This window comes from Anabrus simplex, chromosome 1 (genome assembly GCF_040414725.1).
Source record: "Anabrus simplex isolate iqAnaSimp1 chromosome 1, ASM4041472v1, whole genome shotgun sequence".
Taxonomy (NCBI): domain Eukaryota; kingdom Metazoa; phylum Arthropoda; class Insecta; order Orthoptera; family Tettigoniidae; genus Anabrus; species Anabrus simplex.
Genome location: NC_090265.1, coordinates 515,335,693 through 515,360,337, shown reverse-complemented (window position 1 = coordinate 515,360,337; position 24,645 = coordinate 515,335,693). Strand labels below are relative to the sequence as shown.

At 38.4% G+C, this 24,645-nt stretch overlaps 1 protein-coding gene across 1 annotated transcript in view; it reads right to left on the bottom strand.

The window, feature by feature from the left end:
- Positions 1–558: 558 nt before the first annotated feature.
- Positions 559–24,645, bottom strand: part of Enoph (Enolase-phosphatase) — a 111,952-nt gene continuing 87,865 nt past the window's right edge. The window contains exon 6 of the mRNA XM_067135418.2: positions 559–4,274. Coding sequence (XP_066991519.2) covers positions 1,597–4,274 — 2,678 coding nt within the window. The 3' untranslated portion in view covers positions 559–1,596. The remainder of the gene's footprint in view (positions 4,275–24,645) is intronic.

Below are 24,645 nucleotides of genomic sequence, written 5' to 3'. Positions count from 1 at the left end.
ATGGTGCCATTCTATGTTACTATTTCTGATGAAATTATCAGAAAGACTCCTATTCATTAGCATTATTCAAACTCGCATCGTACCTACCCTCGTAGTGTAGACACAGACCAATTAAAAAACATAAGCCCACATAACAAATTCCAGGCTATACAGATTAGGCTATATAGAAATATCTTGTGTTCTGTTTATTTAAATCAAGTTGGTTTCTTGACTGAGCTTATGGAACTAAGAAGTAATTAATACACATTTAAAATAATGGTGCAGGTGACAAACTTGGACATACAACTCTATGATATATTTGTACCCATTATAAAATATGCAACCTAAAACATTACAAGTTTTTGACTCATACTGGATAATTTGAAAAATAAAAAGAAATGCTTGAACAGTTCATTGGTTAAAATTCACTTTCAGAACATCAGAAGCCACTTCCATTATCAAAAATGTAACTGATCATGCCGCACTGCTTGGAACAAATATTTTCCCTTTTCTAATGAAAGACTTAACCGACTACTCACCACTTGAAAGTTACTTCTTGACATAATCCTGAAATAAAGAGGAATCCAGTAAGCTTTAAGTAACCAACTTAAGTTTACCGGACACCATACGCCATAGACTACTGTTAGTCCATGTGATAATATGAGAATTTTAATTAAATTTTTTAAACAGGCCAAGATATGAAACAAGGAAGGTGTTTTCCACTCAGATGTTTCCAATATCAAGGTTTATTCTAAAAATTGAAGATTACAATAAAAATCTTATATGATGAACAAAATGATGACATCGTATACAAAAACATGATAAAGGATGTAACTGCATCATACAAATGGAATGTGGGGATATACTTCAGACTTACAAGGAAAAAAATTGTACAGAGCTTGTGAGACAATGCACAGAAACAGTCTTATAACAAACAGTCTATTATACAAGGGAGACTTTGCATGCCCTGGAATGGTCAGTCAAACAAAATAAGTGGATTGTGCTGATATTCAAGTCGTAGAGGGTCAAAGATAATGAAGATCTGAACTTACATTACTAAAACATTTTACACTGCCAAAGGTACTGAAGTCATCAGAAAAATGACAAAAACAAACCCCATGGCACTACAGCCCTGATATGCTGAGTGGATCTTAAACTAACCCTCAGGTTGAGGTAAAAATCCCTGACATGGCTGGGAACCAAACCTGTGGCCTCTGGGTGAGTCAGGCATGCTGCCCCCTAGACCATGGATCCAGCCATAAAAATGACACTGGAGTTTTATTTGGACTATATAAAACATCAGCACAACCCCTTATAAAAAATAGGAAACTTTAACCTTGAGTATAATATCACAAATATTTTCCACCATAATACCTGAGCAGTGTATAAAAAATTACAGTATAAAATGTTTTAAAAAAAGTTCCAAAATATATTCATAAATAGTCTAGCAAGAGAACAGATGTAGTTTAAAATAAATATCAAAAGTACAAGTAAGAAAACTACAACTAACACATCACAATACTTGGAAGACAATGCCAAGGAAAAGTTTATAACACACTACATTTGGCACTTTTTATAAAGTAAGGAACTTAAATATACAATATAGAGGAACAACATTTAGGACTCCATAGCCATAACAGTAGGTGGTTCTGTTACAGTCTCCATAGGTTCTTCTGAAGTTAGTTTCTTTGCACAAACTTCTTTAACAATGCCATTTGAAAGACACTCAGTATCACCATTTACAATATTATTTTCTGTTTGTTCAGTCTTCTTCTCATCAGTCTTAATTCTTGCTTCCTCTTGACCAGTCTTAATCTCATCGCATATCTTCACTCTGTTTTCTCCAGATTTTTTGACTATGCTGTCCTCTTTCCCACCATCTATTTTTGTTTCTATGGGCATATCACTTGCATTTGTGACCTCAACTTCCATTTGGCTCTCCAGCCTTGTTTCAGTCTTCTCTGAACTACCAACACTCATTTCAATCAATTTTGCGCAAGGCCCTTCTTTTGCTTCCTTATAACTTTTCATGTCCTCCACTTCCATTTTCTCTTCTTTATCTATAGCCTTGTCCTCTGTTACTTGATCAATTTTTTCCTCTATCCTAGATGCTTCCTGTACTTTGCTTGCCGTCTCATCTACGGCTTTCTCTTTTTCTCTGATCGCTGAAGCTTTCTTTAGCTCCACTTCATTCGTTGCCATAGATTCCAATTTTCCCTCATTACCTTCCAATTCCTTTGGTATGTCTTTCATATTTAATTCCTGTCTGTTCTCAGTTCCCTCCTTCATATTTGGCTCAGGTTTCTCCTGTACCTCTTCATTCACTTTTGATTCCACCATTTCTGTTTTATTTATTAAGGTAATTTCATCATTACCCACAGAATCATTCTTCACCTCCAATTTTTTACTGGTAACCTCAACCAAATTGGATTCAACTTCTTTCATGACCACATCTGTCGTGGACTCAACTTCTGCTGCAATCGTGGTTCCCACTGCCTCCTTTTCTGCCAAATTATCAGTATTACACTCTTTTCCTTCTGTCACAATACCTGTTTTTGTACTATCTACATCCATTCTAGAGTCTTTCTCTTGTGCCATTTCTCCAGCTCTTAATTTAACTTGATCAGTTTTTGAATATGATTCTATCTTTACTTCAACACCCATCTTTGAGTCTGGTGATAGTTTTGCAACAGATTCATCTCTCTCTATATTACTTTGAGAATCAGATGTATTCATCTCTACATCAATTTTAGAAACAGCTTCCTCTACATTGTTTTCTGCTTCTTTGACTGTATCCATTTTTGACTCTATTTTAGTAGTTTCATCCTCTAACGTTTTCCTTTCTAATATCTTGTTTTCTTCTGATTTTGTATCTTTTTCCACTAACTTGTCCATTTTGGATTCAGTTTCTGCATCACACACACTCGATTCTGTTTCTTTTGCAACTGCTTTTGATTCAACGCTGTCTTTGGTTATCACTTCTATGTCATTCACTGTAGTCTTTGCTCCTGATCCTACTTGCTCTGTTATTGGGTCTCCTTTTGATTCAACCTGGTTCACAACTGTGTGAGCTTTTGCCTCTTCCACTACGGTATTTACTTTTGATTCTTCTTCATTTGATACTGTGACTGGATATGATTCCATCTCTTCAGATGCAATATTTTTTTTAACAGTAACTTCTTCCGTTTTGGTACCATCTTTCGGCGTAACTTCCTCAATCGCGGCATCATTTTTTGACTTTGCCACTTCATCTTTTGATTTTGCCTCTTCTGAGCTTGCATCATCCTTTAACTTTGGCTCTTCCACAACAGAATTTTCTTTTAATTTCTCTTCTGCTGCAGTATCAACTTTTGATTCCACCTTTTCTATCTTGACACTCTCCTTTGGTTGCAAATCTTCCACCATAGAACTGACTTTGAATTGCGAATCATTCGATATTGTTTCACTCTGTGCTGTGCTGACTTTAGGTTCCGACTTCTCTGCTACATTTTCTACTTTGGTCTCTGTCTTGGCTGATAAAGCTTTGCCTTTCAAATTCACTTCATTTGATACAGTGTCCATTTCTGATTCCACTTCTTTTGTCATTTGTGCTGTTGACTCCATTTCCCTGTTTCTAACTCCACCCATGTCTCCTGCCTCCTGAGATAAATCATCCATTTTTGAACCTGGAAGCATACTTTCTGCATCTTCTGACTGCTTATTTTCACTTGATACACAATTTGTCACCTCTTCCACTGTTTCATTACAAATTTCGTCCACTTTTTCTACAGGCTCAGAATCTTCATCAGCTGGTTCTTCTATCACTGGTGACAAAGTTGTGCGAGTGGCCTTTTCCTCATTTTCTAAGAGTTCAGATTCTTCAGGTTTGAGTTCTTCAATTGTTATAATTTCTTTAACTGTATCTTCTGTAGTAACTTCTCCTTTCTGTGAGGGTTGATTGTCCATATTTTCAGAAGAAACTCTGAGTGGTAACGATGCACTGGTCTCTACAGCAGTAGCAATATTTGCCGTAGCCATAGTTTCACCCTTTTCAACATGTGATGAGGCTGATTCCTCACTTACCTTAGGGGAACTCGTGTCCATCATTTCAATATCTTCATTGTGTTCATTTGCTTTAACAGGAATAGATTCTTCCTCAGCAGATAATCTTTTCCTCTTGGTAGAAGTTTCAAAAACAACATCGTGAAATGAATTAATAACAGCAAAATCAATACGATCTTCTTCTGAAAGAGGAGCATTACCAGGACGGCACACCAAGACTGCATTTACACCTACAGAGCGGGCAGCTCGTGCTTCTGAAAGAATAAAAAAAATATGGATTGAATTAATTAAAAAGTATGCAAAACATACAATATTGAAATAGAAGTTGTGTGGAGAGCAATATAACATGAAATTTGTATGTTCATAGGTATAATAGAGGACTGGGATTTAAAAAAAAATAATCATGTACAAACTTACAGCAGTTCTCTTGATTGTTAATATATCAGATTCATGGTATTATGAGTTAAATAGCACTACAGTGCCTTCAAATACTCTCCGCAGAGCACTGCGTGCTTGTAAACCTCTGCAGCCTACTTGACAACTTTCTCTGTTTCATTACAGCAGTCCCCCATGCTCCCTAGTAAGATGAACAATGCAGCCGCAGTGCATTTTAAAATCAATACAGTTTGTCATCTTATCCAGACACAACTTTCAAAGAGCGTAGCTTCATAGTGGAATACGTTTCGAATATAGGACAAACTCAGTGAAATTGTTAAAGAAAAGTTTTGGAACAAATTTACAAATACCCCTTTGTCACATTGAGATACGGGATGTGATTTGATAAAATTTCGAAAAACTGAAGCTGTATTTGACGAATCACAACCCACGAGACCTTGTGTCTTAGGGCCGGTTCTACCATCTGCTGGTGAAGTGGCTGGCAGCTGCCCATGAGGTAAACTACCTGAGGGTGTAAAACAAGTGCTAGGTAGCTACCCGGAGCTAGACACCGAGATGCGGAGTTGGCTAGACTGATTTTCAGGGCCTTCGCTTTCGAGTGTGGTGCTATCTATCGTCAGATGTATGAAGCTCATTTCCGATTGTCTTATTTTCTTGTGCTTGCATCTGCTGATTATCACCAAAAAGCCTAATAAGGGGAGTCTTAAGAGTTATGGACAACGATTTATGTCGAGCTTTCGTGATTTTAATCTATGAGCTTCAAAATCAATTAAAATCTCGAGATTACATTTTGTTACACCAGTTATAACCTGTCATGTAAGGCAGCGTGTTTGAAAAGTATTCTCGTAGTAGATTGGTCAAGTTGCTTACTCCATAATAGAAGGTACGCAGGTTTTCATCGTCTTTCTAATTTAAATTTTAAAATTTATTTTCGCTCCCTGCCGTTGTTCTTAACTCTTTTTACGCGCTTCCATATACGTATATACAAATCTTCTGATCTACAGGGAATCGAGCCTAGTGCAAGTTTGGATTAATGAAACATCTGTTACGTAAGTAGACCTATTTGCTAATATTCATGGCAGATTGTATATTCATAGCAGTGACACTGTGTTTCAATCATCTCAGGCAAAGGAGCTATATATCAATAAATTTACGTGTTCATATTTGCGTAAAGACCACGCGGGACTCGCGGAGTGATATTAAATATTTGCTCATACCTACGTTACTCTTTTGATGGAAGGAAGGAATTTTAGTTCATATCATTTTTTTTAAACGAGCCTTCCGAAAATTACGGTGCGGAGATTATTCGTGTAAATACGGTAAATTCAAATAGTGAAACTTATGGTAAATTCTGCTTATTGGTTTTTTTTTGCTATGGGCTTTACGTCGCACCGACACAGATAGATCTTACGGCGACGATGGGATAGGAAAGGCCTAGGAGTTGAAAGGAAGCGGCCGTGGCCTTAATTAAGGTACAGCCCCAGCATTTGCCTGGTGGGAAAATGGGAAACCACGGAAAACCATTTTTAGGGCTGCCGATAGTGGGATTCGAACCTACTATCTCCCGGATGCAAGCTCACAGCCGCGCGCCTCTATGCGCACGGCCAACTCACCCGGTATATTGGTGGAGTAGAGAAGGACCTGGCATGCTAGCCAGATTCACTTTCAGGGTTAAGAAGCAGCAGGTAAGGTAATGAAGCAAGTTTGGAGCCTCATCAAGCGTGATGACTGTTGCCTTGGGAGGAGGAGTTTTTCATGCTCAACCGAGTTATTTATTTCTGCAACTAATTTGCACTTGCTGCCCATTTTCGTTATTCATTTAGTTATTTATATTACATTGACATTTCAGTACTTAATGCCAGGTTTTAAAATATGAAGAATGCTGACAGAAATAAATACGAGTTGGGAGAAATGAGGACTTGCAAATAATTAGAGTGTCTCCCATAAGCCCAACCCCTCGTCCACATCGCGGGAGGTGGGCAACGGCATGCAGGGGTGATGTACAGAGGGACTGTGTGTGCTCCATGATCGCTACGGTAGCTGTGAAGGCCCTACAGGAACCTTGAAAAGTGACGGCTAATGGGGCTTTGGCGAAGTCCTCAATGGCAGGTGCAGCAGGAAAAGAGACTTTTGGAACGGCAAAGCTGGCAGGCGAGGCAACCCTCTTCCCATGGGGTTTAAAGAAACAAGGGGAAGAGGGATCTTCAAAATTTAAGGGAGATAACCCCTACAGAAAACAGCAGGTCGCTGTGGGCTAATAACTCTCACAGCCTTAAAAATAAACTATTAAAGAAATCCAAGTAAAACACAACCGGATGGATAATAAGTTGACGACTTTTGGCATGAAATGGAAAATGAGAATAGGTTTTTGGAATGTCGGAACCCTGAGAGAGAGAGCAGTAAATTGAAACAAGTGGCTAAAGTGATGGAGGAATACAGGCTGCATATCCTTGGATTAAGTGAAGTACGGTGGCCAGACTTCGGAGAAATACAGACTCTTAAGAGGTGCAGAGTTTAGAATGAAAATTGTGGCAAGTGGAAGGAAATTTGAAAGGTGAGACAAGAAATTTGATTTAGGTAAATTGCAAGATGGAAGCAAAAGGAAAGAATTTCAGATAGAATTAAGAAACCGCTTTGAAGCTCTTGCTGTTGAACTAGAACTTACGATGGATATTGAATTATCATGGAAGAAAATAAAGGACATATTTAGAAGTTAGTGAGAAGGTACTTTGATTTCACAATTATCTCACTAGTTATTGCAACCCCTGTTGGAAAGGATCTGGAATGAAGAAAAGCTACCAGCTGAATGGAAGAAAGGCCTGATTGTTAAAATACCAAAGAAAGGGGATATTACTAAGTGTGATAATTGGAGGGGAATTACATTGCTGTCAGTACGAAGTAAGGTGCTTTCAAGGATCATTTTAGAGGAGGTGAAGGTTGTGGAATTGCGCCTTAGAAGGGAACAGGCTAGTTTTCGTAAGCACCGTATCTGTGTCGATCTCATATACACTGAGAATTATCTTGGAACAAAGTACAGAATGGCAGAACACACTACTTGACTTTCATTGATTTTGAGAAGGCCTTCGGCTCTGTAAATAGAAGAGTTACGTGGCAAACACTTGAGGAATATGGTATACCATGAAAGATCCTGAATCTTGTAAGGGATATGTACGAGGGGTTTCTGCATATGGGAGATCTTACTGAGCCAATAGATGTGACCTTGGGAGTTCGACAGGGCTGTATTCTTTCTCCTACGCTTTTCCTACTTGTGCTGGATAGTGTGTTGAGGAGAGCGTATCGAGGTCGGAAATGAGGGATCCAGTGGGGCTTAGAAGATAGGTTAGAAGACCTTGTTTTTGCAGATGATATCTGCCTATTGCCTCAATGGTTCAGAGATAAGGGAGAGAAGATTAAGCGGTTGAAGGAGGAGGCAGAGGATGCTGGACTTAAATATTAATAAGACCAATGATATAAGGGTCAATTCCAAGATTGATGATAAATTGCCTATAGATGATAAAGAGATAGAACAAGTAGACTCTTTCGTATATCTTGGGAATATGGTTACTACAACTGGAGGAGCAGAAGAAGACATTAAGAATCGTATCAGGAAAGAAAATGGTGCTTTTGTTCAATTGTATCCTATATGGAGGAACAACATTCCTAGAAAGACTAAGCTATGACTTTTTAACACATGTTAAGTCCGATCTGCTTTACAGCTGTGAAACGTGGAGAGTTACCCAGAACACGACTAAACAACTGCAAGTCTTCGTGAATCACTGTCTAAGACATATCATCAACAGAAGATGGCCAGACGTTATTTCAAATGAAGACCTATGGGAAGAACCTAATCAGCAGCCAATTGAAATACAGATAAGGGAGAGAAAATGACATTGGATAGGACATACTTTAAGGAAACCAGCTGAAGCCATTGAAAAGACAGCACTCGACTGGAACCCCCAAGGTGCTAGAAAGCGTGGACGTCCAAATAAGAACGGGAAAAAGACAATCAAAGAGGAATGTCTAGTAGTGCAGAGGTGCCAACTTTCAAGTGGATTATCAGTAATCGCCCTCCGCCCCCGAGAAAAATTTCGAGTCAAGTCCAAAGCATACTCCTTCCTTCTTGATAATGACACCTCTTTTGCCCTTCCCTCTAGCAATCTATCCAAAAGTATATCATGTTATACAACATTTGCAAGCAACCTTTTGGTTCTGTGATAAAACATTCCTTGTAGCTTGTTTCTCACGCAGCAGCTGCTTTTCAGTGTAGTTTTTCTTGAAGCATCCTTCCGACTGCGATGATATTTTAGTTTTCTGAACCATAAGCGATACCAGTGCAGATGTGCTTAATGTAGGCCTCACTTCTTTCTCAATCTGTCAACTGTCAGGTACACTTAACACAACAAATACAACATTACTGAAGGATTTGTAGTGGAGAAGAGCAGCACCTGAGCTCCTTCATTCACAATGAATTTTACAATGCTTATGGGTAACAAAAGGAAGTCACGATCGAATAAGTATCGTTGCTAACTCACAAGCATTGAAATATAGATGATATAGGAGAAAGGCTCAAAAGGACTCAACATTTTTCCTTTTCTTTCCGTCGAAAATTATTTTTTTGTGATAATCTCAGCTTTTCCGTAGCAAATTTTGAGACGAGGCACGTGTTTACAAGACTTGTAGTACATGGATTCCACCATGTCATTTGCGAAAACACAACATACCACGAACCGTCAAACTCATGCAAGTGTACATTATGTGGACAGTTATGTGAACGATATCACTTAGAATTCTGCAACAAGAGGACTAGATCAATCAGAGACTATGCGACCAATGGTGCAAGTGTTAAATTGTTATAACACCTTTCACTAATGTATGGTTATTTTGCTGCAATAAATGTTTTATTTTCTGTAATAATTTCCTCTTTGATCGTAGCTCCGTAATCGTGATGTGAAATCCGTCTTAATTACAGACAATCCGTAACAGTTGGCACCTCTCGTAGTGGGAAAAACTTTGAACGAAGTGAAGAGGTTCCCCAACAGTAGGAACAGATGGAAGTGTTTCACGGAAGCCCTATGCTCCAGGAGGAGCAACAGGAAAAAGGTCAAGTAAGTCAAATCATTCAAGTGGAAAGGGTTAAAACTAAAGTTCTGTCTTTCAACAACACAATTATCGAAAGAGTGCTCTCAATATTACATTTGCAATTAAAACTCGTAACATTCATTCAGCCGCCCTATTCAATCATCTGATGGGCTTGGTGCGCTTTCTACAGTACGGCCTGTACATCACGAAGGCAGTGATTCCAATAGTACGTTTTCTATTTCCTTGTCCCTTACAGAAACACCTAACAAGGTTTTACTGAATAAACTAAGCACCAAAATCAGTCACCCACTCTGCGCCGCACCTTGAGGTGTATCATATTCTTGCTTAATTTCAGTACATAGTTTTAAAACTGAGCAATCGTTTACTTCAGCCTTTATTTCTAACGAGTTAACTGCAGCTATCGGCCACACGATTTACACGTTTATTATAAAAACATGCTCTCTTTCATTTCGAATTGTGCTTAAAGAACACCAGTCGACTCCGATATCGCCTTCGAGTTCAAATGTCAACAAGAGAGCTTGCTAGTGCACACAACGAAAAATCTATAATGAAGATGACTGATCACATTCAATATAATCGCTGAAGTGCATAAATATTGATAATGGAAAAAATTATGCACACTTAATCACTCGTAATAACAGATGCATTAGTAATGAGGTTCTCGCTATAACCGAATGATAATACACTTTAATATAGGGATTCTCAAGGGACAGGGAAAAAGCTGTCGTTATAACGGAGTCCTCGCTATAACGGACTTCTACTGTATTTCATTATTCTTGATATGTGTTAAATACAACACAGGTCTGGGATTTTTAAGTTGCGCCATGTGTTTCAAATTGGACAGTCTGTTGGCTCCCCTGTGCAAGTGTTTTATTAATGGGATTACTATACTAGTATTGGGTCGTGCGTAAATTTCTCCTTTTCTTTCAATTGTGATTTTTTCTGGGTGTAAGATTATGTTCGTCAGTGTACGGCATTGTCTTCCGGGTTATCCTAGTGGATTATTTGAATAACTTCCCCTTTCTGGATACATTTCAGAAATATGGCTTTTCCCCCACATAATTTGAAGGTTTAAACTGTGAATCAAGATGATTGCAAAGTTGGTGGAGGTTAATTGGAAATAACCTACTCCCAAATCCAATATTTTGCGCCTCAATGACTTCGAATTAACAAGGATTTACTGTAAATAACTACCGTATTTACGCGTTAGACCCCCCCCCCCCTGGCTTATCGAGACCAAGAAAATGAAAAAATAAATCTCGCATATAAGATCACCCAACGTAATTCGTCAGAGAAGAACAACGATTCCGCTTCGAAGTGGATACAAGTCTTATTGCAGCTCTGATGACATCGCACGAATTTGAGAATAGTTTCGTCCGTTCGACCTACGCAATGAAAACACATTGAATCCATGCGGTATATCTGTGTTTCGTAGTTAAGAAATGTCTGCATCCGTAGCGTAGGTCTACTGCAGCTCTGATGACGTCGCACAAATAGGTCTAGCTTCATGTCCGAACCGCGCATTGCAAACATGCATCAGTCATGCTATATATCCTTTTTAGTTAATAATGTCCGCCAGCGTAATGGCCAGAGATTTACGAATGGCAGGAAGGTTGATATGCGGTAAAAGCGGTACATGTAACTCCCCTCCACTGGGGGTTGTTTCTAAAAAGAGCTGTACCACCTCGGGATGAGGAAACAAGTTTACTTTAGTTAAAAAATATTCACACATTCGCGGTTATTGCTACTTATACAGCAGGCGAGATCATTAACAAAGTGGTCGTTTAATATCTCGTAACTCTGGCGAATATAGGTATACATTTGGAGAGAAGTTTAAAACGTGATAAAAGCTATCCAATTAAAACGATTGTTTTACTCGCCAATGTACCTAACAAATAATAATAATAATAATAATAATAATAATAATAATAATAATAATTTTTATGTCCCCACGTACTTTTTAACGATTTCCGTAGACGCCAAACAAAACATACTAGGGTATGCGTTAATAAAAAGAAGAGACAACGAACGTACGAAATTGAACATTATGATGATAAAACGCATTACCGCCACACCTGTAGATATTCATATTTTCCGGTTATTTATTTTTATTCTCTCCGTCGAGGAACTTTTGGCACCATCAAGGTGATAATATACCTAACCTGAACAATGTGGTTTGTCTTATCTCATGGACAGCTGTCTATAAAATCCTGATGTGATAAATGTAGAGAACAAGCATGAAAAGTACTTAAAAATAGGGGTCTGTGTTTCAACAGCCGCAGTTATCAAATGTTTCCAGTTACTATGTATTACATTCGGAAGTACAACTCGTAACATACACTAGTTATCAGCTGATGGTTTGGCATGCCTTCTACAGACGGCTTTATTCGGAAGGAGTAGCTTCTGCTACATATACACCACCTGGGGACATAAGAGACCATCTCCAGAAACATTTTTGGGAATAGATTCACACTGTTTAGACTCTATAGGCACCGTGCAGATACATCGAAATGCTACTACTAGCGCTACATAGTGGCCCGTTTGAAACAAGAGGTGAGTTGTAGTGCGCGAGTCTCAGTACAACATGTGTGACATTCGAACAAGTTGCGGGTTTAAAGCGATTCAATTCGGGGATCTAAGTGAATCATCATGCAATAAAGGAAGAAACCTTGTTGTCAGTGGCCATGTGAACGGCGTTGAAGAGTTAATTTCGAATGGTTTCGGATACATCACAGGAAAAGTCATCCGACAAATGTCTGTCAGTTTGCCACCTTATATCGTGAAACTTGAGGTAGGCAAGATGTAGTTAGGTAACAATTTATAAAGTTTATTTAGTAAGGATTACTTAATGCATGTTTGCTAAGTTGTACGCATTTTTATTTTGTGTTCAGGTTGACCAGAATCGTAATGTCTCTACCAGCGAATGTTCCTGTCCTGCCGGCGCCAGAGGAACTTGCAAACACGTGGCTGCGGTAGTGTATTATATAAATAATGAAAATGTCTCCAAAACAGACCGTCCGCAACAATGGGGAAAACCGAGCCCGAAAACAATGTCAACAGAAAAATATAGAAAAGGCAAACGCGTAGAAGAACTGTTCGGTAAAAAGACTTTGAGGACATCTCTTCCCCCCTTCGAATTAACTGAGAATATTTTAAAACACATCCCTTGCAGTCTTCGTACAATGCTTCGAGCAGAAGCAAGTACTGAAATCGAACAATCGTGCAGGGGCGTAGTCATCTCATTGATAGACAGGGTAGTGAATGATGTGGAGAGAGAAGAATGTGAGGAAATTGTGACACAGCTATTACATTCACAAGTCTCTAACGACGTGCGCTTGCCAGACAAATACACCTTTCGCACTGTTACGAAATGTTTTTTACCAGCAAAGTGCAGGTTGATACAGATCATATAATTAAAATCTCCCTGGATACTCTATCTCAATCAGGAAGCCCTCGGTGGTTTCAAGAAAGAAAGATAAGAATATCTGCTAGCACGAAAGCACATCGGATCAAAACTAGGCGACATAACTTCGATACTTTAGCTCTCGCATTTGTAACTGAATCTCCAATTGGGGGAGCTGCTTTGAACAATCTTTCTTACGGAAGTGAAATGGAAAGTGAAGCAATAGAATGCTATGGAAGTTCATTTGGTGTTCGTGTTATTCGATGTGGGTTAATAATCCACAAGAAACAACCTTGGATTTGTGGATCTCCAGATGGCATAGTTCTCAGAGGAAATGTAGCTGACAGAGTGTTAGAAGTTAAGTGTCCATCTTCGTGTAAAGATAAACCAATAGTAGATGAGTCAGGAAATGTGCGAGTACGTTATCTTTACTTTGACGAGCAAAATAACATACAGTTAAAGACAAGTCATATGTATTACACACAAATACAAATACTGATGTACATAACTGGCTTGGAAAAATGTAATCTATATGTATATAGCAAAGCACAACAGTTGACAATACCTATTTACCAGGACAATAAGTATGTCCAGGAATGTCTCACCAAAATGACAAAGTTCTATTTCAACAATTACTTGCCAAAAATTAGCGGTATTCCTAATAATAATAATGATAAAAATAAGTATTTATTTGCCAATTCTTGTTTTTTGAACGTTGAACAGATCAAAATGTAAACAGAGAATATATAAAACAAACTGATGGTAGAACAATTCTTAAACTATTCTTTAATTATTGGAGGTTGCAAATTCGTTAACACGCAACACATATGCACGATGTCATCCACGTGTGGAAAAAGTTCTGTTGGCAATTTCTGTAATATATTGTATATTTTAATTCTTTGAATACACCTTTCTACGTGAATTCTAACACTCGCAATATTGTAAGTACTCTCAACTTCCTCAACTGTTAACCTCCCGTCATGTAAGAACGGTGGTGTCACGATTACCACACCACGGCCAGATAAGTTAGTTCTGATGCCAGGAAATCCTTTATCACCCATGACCTCATCGCCAGGTTGAAGGAAAGTTAATAAACCACTGTCGGTTGTTATGAATGAGTCGCTAGCTCTTCCACCGTAACATTTAGATTTAAAGGTGATCATACCACTAGGCGTGATTGCAATTATAACTTTTGCAGTGTAGCAACCCTTGTATTGAGAATAGAAATACACTCTCTGATCTACTTGGGGAGGCTGTTCAACCCTAAATTCCGTGCAGTCAATAATGACTTGACAATTACCGTAATTTCTCTTGAATGCTGAAGGCATTGTTTCTTGAACACTTTCCTTACTAGGCCAGAATATGAAATGTTTCGTACGCAGTGTCAGTTGCATAAGCACGGTCGTAAAAATACGTGAAATTGTTGTCCTGTGAACACCGAACAGCACTCTCAAAGCAGAATAGGACAGTCCGGTTTTCATTTTCACTAGGAAAATCAGTAATCTGGTTTCTTTACATAATTTCGAAACGATACAGTTTGGTAATAACGCAAGCAGAAAGGCAAAGACGTTGAAGTTCACACCTGTTAAATCACGCATTTGTGTATTGTTCCTTATGGAATTGTAGCCTTGGAAACCTGAACCCTTGATGTCTGCATGATCGTCTTCCGTTCCACACATTTGATCATGTTTCGTAATGTCCCCCCCCAGACCGAAATTAAGTGGAATACATGTTTGGGTATTTACGTCGTTTTCATGTATTGAACAAGAAAACATGAAGTCTGAACAATGAAAATCAGATGCCTCTGTTCCCACGGATGCATCCTTGGTTATGTTACTTGGGCATACTGTACTCGAAAATTTTCCGTCTGATTCTTCCTTTTTCAATCGCTTGAGTTGTCTATGAAAGCGCTGTAAGCTGAGCCCCGGCGACACATTCCTCTTCTTGTATTCATCCGGAAATATTGTCGGAACATAGGCTGGATTTAGTGGATGTCCAGATCTTCTGTTCCCGCTGAAATGTGCACTACATATTCTTGAGTAAGTCGTGGGTTGCCAAAGTGATCCATCAGTGCTAAAAATTAAAACCAAAATGAAATTAAATCGGATCAATTGAACTTGTTGCAAACATGTGCAGTACGTATGTGTAGACCTACTTACTTCGTTCGGTTAACTGCTTGTATCCATCGCCTCCTTCGGTCCACTTCTATCGCTCGTTTTGGAAAACAATGAAATTGTACTTCACTTCCTGTATTTGCGTAAGTATTGGAACATCTGACAACACAACAATTGCGTTTACTTGATCTCCTTTTCTCTGCCATTTTCATCGGAGTAACTACACGCTCACTCAGAACAGCTACTGCGAGTCTGGAGTCTGCCTCACTTGTTGTTCTCCGCCCGGCCGCTAGAGCGACACGCACGGTGCCTATAGTCGGGAACAAAATTATTTTCAAAAGGTTAAAAAAGGCTGGACCTCGTATGCTCTCGATTGCAGTGCATGGCTCAAAGAGAATGAAGCACGACTGACGCGACTGACGAGATGGCAGTGAAGTTGACGTCACTTGGAATTCCGACACGCCGGTAGCAGGGCAGGGAAGTTGGTGGCGCAAGGAGATAATTCAAATGAAAGCAGTGATCAGGTTTACTGTATGGTAGGCCTACTGCCGAATTGACAGAAACAAATGACTGACCATTAAGTTCTTTTGTATCAATATTTAATTATATGATAACATGATACCCTTATCCCTTTGCTCTACGGGTTCGAGTATGAAGTGATATGAATCTTCGTAGCGAGTTTTTACGGCCGTATGCCCTTCCTGACGTCAACCTCACCAGAGGAATTAATGAGATGTAACGAATGACGTGATATGAGTAACTAAAACGGACTTTTATATATGTACCGTAGGTACAAAAGTCGTGTTCACCATTTATTGTCTTTTTACGTTTAGAAATACTGCCTTCCAACGAAAATAGCCAGTATAACTTAAATACATTCTAAGTTTGTTAGATAATAGTATAGAATGTTTACACGTACAATTTATAGCTCTTTATAGCCTAGAAGTCGTGTTCGCTGCACAAAATTTTGAGGTTATCGCATATTGGACCCCCCTTTACTATTTTTGGCTGTAAAAGTGGGAAAAAAGGGGTCTAATACGAGAGTAAATTCTGTGTGTGGATTTGAAGATGCTAGATGTTTTTTTTCCTTCTGCTTTTAAACCATGCCAACCTAACATACAGTGAAACCTCGTTAGTACGTTCCTCATTAACAATAACATTAAGTAACTGACCAACTATAATGGTATCACTTAACAAGTCACGATTTTTCGCCTTTACCGCTTAGTACGAGCATATATTCCCCAGACCTGAAAATGTTCTGTCATCCCTTGGGTAGGGAATGTGATTTCCAACAGAGATAAGGGCCCTCAGCACGGGTCGGTCAGAGAAAGTTGCGCGATAAGAGGAAATTACCTTGAATTCTCAAACACCGAGTATATTGTGCCTTCGAGGGGCAAGCCGTTAGCTTAGGTAAAGGTGAGTTTTGAGTCATCGATTGGCAGCAAAGATTTTACACTAGAACAAGACAGGACAGTGCTAAGCTGAAGCACAGTAATAGATTTCACTGTGGCTAAGAGCTCTGAAATCAGTTTTCTCGCATTTTTTTTCCCTTTCAAAGCTGTCCTGCTGACATACATGGCTTATGGCTGGGAGTCATCTGAAATTATGCGTCACGAAAGTTACAACCACAAAATGTGTAACGGAAGTGTAACTCTATAGAGCGTTCCAAGATTAAATTTCAGTACAGCGTACATGGAGTGCGCTGTTGCGAAATTGACTCGTGAAGATCACGCTCTAGTGTGACTCAAACAGGGTGTGACAGTTCCAAATTTTTCGTTTGTAATTTTGTAATTTTAACTTCATTCATTCATTCCTTCATAAATTGATATTTGTAGGATGGTAAAATAAATACAACATACCTTAACCACTGTCACTGCTCTCAGACATTGGACGTCTTATTAAAAACTATTCATCATCAACATCGTCCTGTAATTTGTCTGCTTTCCACAAATCTTTCATTTTTCTTTAGTTCGTTCACATAATTTGCCCAATTGTCCACCGTAATATTCTTATACGCAGTGGTTATTAAATTTTCCATATTATTTTTCTTGAATGATACGTTATGATACCTGATGTAATTTTTCACCTGGGACCATACCATCTCAATAGTTTAACTCGCAGTGATTAGGCGGGAGACACAGAATCTGCCAACCTGCTGCTTTTGCCAATTCATCTATTCTCTGTTAATCATACAGGGCCCTATGCTGAGAAGCGATGTTGAACAATTCTTGCTTGAGCATCCCATCCTCAAAAGATATTTGTTTTTTATGTAATCACTGTATGATGTCTTCGCCAAGAAACCACCGGCAAAGGTTTCAACTTACGGGAATGATAAGCGGCATTATCCAGCATGATCACGGTAACTTCGGGAGTGTTCAGCAACAGTTGTTCTGAAAACCACTTCTCATAAATTTCACCAGTCACATTTTTGTGGGCGTGCGCCATGTTTTTAAGGCATAAAAATGTTAGTTCAGCATCTGGAACAAAACCATGTTCATTACCCGCATGGACTGAGGCGAATCGCGGTCCTCGGCTTTTCGGTGGCCTAAGTCCCGAACTCACCCCTTTTCACTGTCGTATCCTTCCATTCTTTTGACACTGTCTGCCCGGTATTTACCCACGATTCATCTGTGTAAATTATAGCTTTAATTTGTGCCCTCAAACATTTTATATCCCTGAGATATCTGTGCCTCCAATTAATAATTTCATCGATTTCAATGAAAGCTGCTTTATTGATGATGATGATGATGTTTGTAGTTTTAAGGGGCCTAACATCTAGGTCATCGGCCCCCAAGCTGCTTTATTACCCAGTCTTAAATAACAGAAACCTATATCATGTAAGATGCGATACAAAGTAGTTTTGGAAAATCGTAGCAAAGAATCTTCTCCATTGACCCAACTCAAAATCACGTTCAATGTCGGTGGTATGTTAGCAAATAAAAGGGAGCGAACTACTCGACGCACTCCACTTTGCACAATTTCATCATATTTAATTATTGTCATTGCATTTTTCTGCCGTCCTCTTTTTTTACTTTTTTTGGCGGAGTTCGCAATGGACTATGTGTTCCTTCCTTATAGCGTAGATTGTTCTTTCAGAACAACCTGTAGCTTTAGCTGTTTCACTGGCTGCACTACTCACATACATAGTATTTAAAAAATAATCCAGGACACCCATTAGAATATTGCGTTCTTTTCCCCTGAGTTTACCTAAGGAACATTTCTTTTCAATTTGACGATACACTGTACATCCTTCTGCACTTTTTCTTCGAATTACGAACCCCTCCCCCCTCCAGCACATAGACTACACAAGCACAATCCACTTGTCCTCAAGAACTATACATTAATCACTGATCTTCGTTTAATCAATCTTATAATAATAATTAAATGAACACCACTGCACATGACTATATTTAAATGCTCACTGTTTGGGAGATCCCTACTGGCCAAGACTGGCAGCCAGCCGAGTCACTCGTGAAACGTAAACAAACGAGACGTTCTCCCCTGTCATAAATTAAGAGATAAGCAAGATACAGACTTGAGGTATTATTTAAAAATAACTTCCATATCCGAAGACCGTTTGCTTCACTTTAACCACGCCACGCCAAGTCAATAGCAGTGACTGACTTTTTCGTGTACACATTTCTGCCTTTGTTCTGTACATCCTTCTGCACTTTTTCTTCGAATTACGAACCCCTCCCCCCTCCAGCACATAGACTACACAAGCACAATCCACTTGTCCTCAAGAACTATACATTAATCACTGATCTTCGTTTAATCAATCTTATAATAATAATTAAATGAACACCACTGCACATGACTATATTTAAATGCTCACTGTTTGGGAGATCCCTACTGGCCAAGACTGGCAGCCAGCCGAGTCACTCGTGAAACGTAAACAAACGAGACGTTCTCCCCTGTCATAAATTAAGAGATAAGCAAGATACAGACTTGAGGTATTATTTAAAAATAACTTCCATATCCGAAGACCGTTTGCTTCACTTTAACCACGCCACGCCAAGTCAATAGCAGTGACTGACTTTTTCGTGTACACATTTCTGCCTTTGTTCTTTGAACTGCGGAACATTTCTTTTTAATTTGACGATCCATTGTACATCCTTCTACACTTTTTCTTCGAACCAAGATCCCCAAGCACGAGCACGAACCACACAAACGAAATACACTTACCCTCAAGAATTGTACATGTCACTGATATGCATTTAATTAGTATTATACATACTACTAACAAAATGAGCACTGTACTGTATGCAACTGTCTGGAAATGTTAAAAGCGCATGTTTGGGAGATCACAACCGGTACTTCAGCTAGCCGAGTCACGCGCGAAACGAAAATTCAAGAAGACATTCTTCCTGTCACAAATTAAGAACTAAGCAAGATAAGAACTTTGGGATTGTTTTAAAAATAACTTCCATATCTGAAGTCCATTTGCCTCGCTTTGACCCCCCATGCAAATTCAATAGGAAAGACGCTGGCCAGCGACTGACTTTTTCGTGCCTGCGCATAAAATTCCTGAACATGACTGAAAATAAATGCATCATAGCTGCCAACTTTTTGAAATAAAAAATTGGAAGATTTTTTAATTCTTGGATTTCATCACATATATTGTGCCATTGTCTAAGTGAAAAAGGGACAGGATAAAAGGCATACATATCTACAGTTACAATGTGAATTGACCATTAAATTTAAAATTTAAACTAAAAATCACATAAAAATGGTACAAAAATGTACCTAATCACTCTCCTTTATGACACATACATATGAATAATAATACAGTCGAACCTCGATATCTCGAACCTCTATTAATCGAATTTTCTCGAAGTAACTTAAATTTTCCGGCCGCCTGTCCTATTCCGCACGTGTATTTATTTCTCTCTCGAAGCAAACGATTTTCTCCCTTGAAGCGAAAAATGCTCTGCAACTCGAATTTCGTGCAACATTAACGGTGCAATACGGCATTTGTCATTTGTGAGGAACAGTTAACAAGTAAAGAAAAAGTTACAGTGAAGCTGGGAACTAATATGACAGAAACCGAAAAACTCGAACTTCTAGTGATCGGAAAATCGGCAAAGCCTTGCTGTTTCTCGGGTGTCAATTACTGGTCACGTACGAAAGCAAGCCCAGAAATCGTGGATGACAAGCTCCATTTACGAAATTCGGCTGTGGGTTATTGATGAAACGTTTCAACATGAAGGGAGGAAAGGTTAACCGCAACAAACAAAAGAGACTAACAGATGTTTTTTCCCAAAGGTGTTAACGGAACTAAGTTTCTTGTTTCACTGCTGTATGTACTGTACCCTGTCTTCTAAAAAGTTACTATAACAAGTGTTATAATTAAAGTGACGCCGTAAAATAGAGTTTCTTTGCATATTTTTAAGTACTGTTAAAAAGAATGTATTCAGTAAAAGACCGTACATACATACGATTCAATTATATGCTATACATGCTCAAAAACGATAATCTCTATATCTCGAGGTGATTCGAGATATCGAGGTTGCACTCTATATCAAACAGACACACGCAACAAAACGCATAATACTTTCCTTTGATAGACTGTAAAATGAACGGAAATTTAATTTTATAGGTATCACTGAACACTTGGCGATAACGGTTATGTTTTTCTGGCCATAATGTGAAGATAAAATACCAGAAACTGTCACCGACACAACTCCCTGAAATACATTCAACTCATTAAAATTATGAAGTAAGAATGAATAAAAACGAACTCAAATACGCTAAACTACCACATACAAAACAGATCGGTATGCCTCATACATTAACATAAGACTGACACGGGGAAACGCACAGAACCGCTAGAAAAACAGGTGGCATACAATTCCAACAAAATTACACACAGAAACGATGTTAATATGCGCGAACCACACAATACAAAACTCACTTTTTAGTCCTGATTAACTGAGTCACTAGCGCGCGCTAGCCTCTCTTGCTTGTAGGACGATTGCCGTTCCGAATTCCCAGCCGTAAAGCATACACGCTGCCGTAGCAAGCAGAAAACACGGTACACGCAGGCGACGGACGACCCACTCGCGAAATAAAGCATCAAATAAATACGCTCGAAAATGAGGCTGGGTAAATTACACAAACACATAAGAATTTATCCTTTATCATAGGGAAAGAGTATTGACCGTACTGGAGGTTATATTGGTCAAAAATAGGAAGAATTAAAAATAAATCAGAAAACGAGTTAAAAAACTGAAAGTTTCCAGGTAAATCTGAAGGGTTGGCAGGTATGATGCATATATTGCATTTTGTCGTCTTTTAAATTTAAAAATAAACTTTGAGTTGAAATGTTTCTTTACCAGCAGTGAAAAAAAGTCAGGAAAATATAAAATAGGAGTTGTGACATGATAAGTTCTATGCAATAAAGATTTTGCATTTGGCGTAACTTTCCATTTTATTACCATTTTCACACTACATTATATTTTTGACAATTTTTTGTTAACGTCATCAAATGCGCCTTGAAATTCTGTACACAACATGATATTCATCCATTTTAACTGATAACATTCTGATTTACGGATATTTGGCGAACCCACTGCATTAGAGTAGGACAGCGCTACCCGCAAAACATGGGAGAAGCCGCTGGTGAATGGTCATGACCGAGAGATATATCTATGATAATTTGATTTTCTCAAAGGGAAAGGTGGTTTATTTTTTGCTCTATGTTCTTTGGAAAGGTCTTAGTTGTCAGTGAGATTGTTGAATAGCCCAGTGAGCTTGATTGTGCTTGTAGGCTATTTCGCATTCCAATCAAGTTAAAAATTTAATTATTCAAAATCATTCTTTCCAACTTTGGAAACTTTCCTTCGCGCACTCGTTTTATTTTTCCGTTTATATTTTGCGCATACGCATTTTCAATTTTGTCTCGGTTGCCCACAATAGTGCTCAAAGTAGAAGGTGTGGATTCCTATCTACTTCTTGAAGGACTTTAATTTTTTCTTCAATAGTGAGTGGTTTTACAACGCTTTTCTTATCCATGGCTAGGCTATCACAAGAAAGATACAGCATGTACCACGCTACTGAACTTCTCACGATTATCCTATTAGTCTGTAAGTAGGCTGTCACATGACAAATACTCACTTCACTTCTTTTGACCACTCAACACAATAAATTGAAGGTAATGACAATAACCATAGCTGCCAACTTTTAGAAATCAAAAACAGGAAGATTTTTTAATTCTTGGATTTCATCACATATATATTGCGCCACGGTCTAAGTGAAAAAAAAGGACAGGATATAAGGCATACATATCTACAGTTACAATGTGAATTAACCATTAAATTTAAAATCTTAAATAAAAAAACATCAAAATGGTTATAAGAAAATGTACCTAATTACTCTCATTTATACATATGAATAATTATAAAATAATAATAATAATAATAATAATAATAATAATAATAATGTCCAATCTCGAACCTCCATTACTACAATTCTCAGAATCTCGAAGTAACTTAAATTTTCTGGCTGTCTGTCCTATTCTTCGCGTGTATTTATTTCTCTATTACTCGAAATTCTTCTGGAGAAGACTGACAGGGATGAGCTGGACAGAAAAAAGACTAATATTCAAATCTTGAATGACGTTAATGAGAAATGGACCTTAATTTATTCAATAGAGCAGAGGAAAGCTAAATTTCTTGGACATTTCCTACGACTTGACACCTTTCTCCATAATGTCTTTGAAGGAAAGGTCCTAGGGAAGAAGTTAAGAGGAAGACCACGTCTCCCATATCTTAGGAACATAATCACTCAGCTGGGTTTTGCTTCCTATGTCACGATGAAAAGGACTGCTGAAGACCGTGGGATGTGGCAGGAGCGACAAGGCTTAGCCTTTAGATAATGGATGGATGGACTCGAAATTTGGTTACACGAATGTCTCGATTTCTCGAAGCAAAAATTTCCTCCCTTGAAGCAAAAAATACTCTGTACCTCGAATTTTGTGCAACATTAACTGTGCCAATATGGAATCTGTGACGAACAGTTAACAAGTAAAGAAAGGGTTACAGTGAAGCTGGGAACTAATATGAAGGGAACCGAAAAACTTGAACTTCTAGTGATCGGAAAATCGGCAAAGTGCCGCTGTTTCTCAGGTGTCAATTACGGGTCAGCAAGCCCAGAAGTCGCGGATGACAAGCTCCATTTACGAAACTCAGCTGTGTGGTGTTGACGAGAAGTTTCAACGTGAACGGAGGAAAGGTTAACCGCAACAAAAAGAAGAGACTAACAGATTTTTTTCCAAAGGTGTTAACGGAGCTATGTTTCTTGTTTCACTACTGTATGTATTTGTATCCTGTCTTCTAAAATGTTACCTACTATAATCAGTGTTATAATTAAAGCGATGCCATAAAATAAGAGTTTCTTTGAATAATTTAAGTACGGTTAAAAATAACTTATTCAGTAAAAGCCCGTAGATACAAGATTCATTTATGAGATACCAGTATACATGCTCAAAAATGGTATTCTCTATATCTCGGAATTTCGATAACTCGAAATAAAATTTATCTCTCGAGGTGATTCGAGATATCAAGGTTCCACTGTATTTATATCACACCGACACATGCAACAAAACACATAAAAGTTTCTTTTATTAGACTGTAAAACGAAAGGAAATTTATTTTTATACGTATCTCTGAACACTTGGAGATAACGTTTGTTATGTTTTTGGCCATAACGTGAAGGAGAAAATACCAGAAACTGTCATCGATACAACTCCCTGAAATACATTCAACTTATTAAAATTATGAAGTAAGAATGAACAAAAATGCATTGAAATGCGCAAAACTACCACATACAAAACAGATCGGCATGTCTCATACATTATTAACATAAGACTAACACGGGGAAAAGGACAGAACCGCTAGAAAAAACACGTGGCCTACTACAACTCCAACAAAATTATGCACAGAAACGATGTTAATAATAGTGCGTGGACCACACAATAACAAACTCAATTTTTCGTCCCGATTAACTGAGTGGCTAGCGCGCGCTAGCCTTTCTTGCTTGTAGGATGATTGCCATCCCGAATCCCCAACCATAAAGCACACATGCTGCTGCACCGGGCAGGAAACACGATACACGAAGGCGAAGGATGATACATTCGCGAAATAAAGCATCAAATAAAATATGCTTGAAAATGAGGTTGGGTAAATTACTCAATCACAAATTTATCCTAGTGTAAGAGTATTGACCGTACTGGAGGTTATATTGGTCAAAAAATGGGAAGAATAAAAAAAATCTGAAAATCGGAAGGCGAGTTAAAAAAACGGAAAGTTTCTGGGTAAATCGGAAGGGTTGGCATAAGATGGTTTAAATCAGTGTGGTAAGACTGAAGTTGAAATAAGTCTACAGTGCAGCAATAGCAGATCTTCGACAGGTCATCTGTGGGTGCCGTTAAGTAATAAGGCGTCCACAAACAGGGTGTTTCAAAAAGAATATACGTAATACAAAGTATTATTTTGTCCAAACAATCGATCGCTGCGCCTCGGCTCGGCTATTGGAGAAACGAATACATAGTCTAGTTTATATTAATAGCCGCTAGATGTCAGTTGTCTTGTGTTTTGCTTGGTAACAGTCATA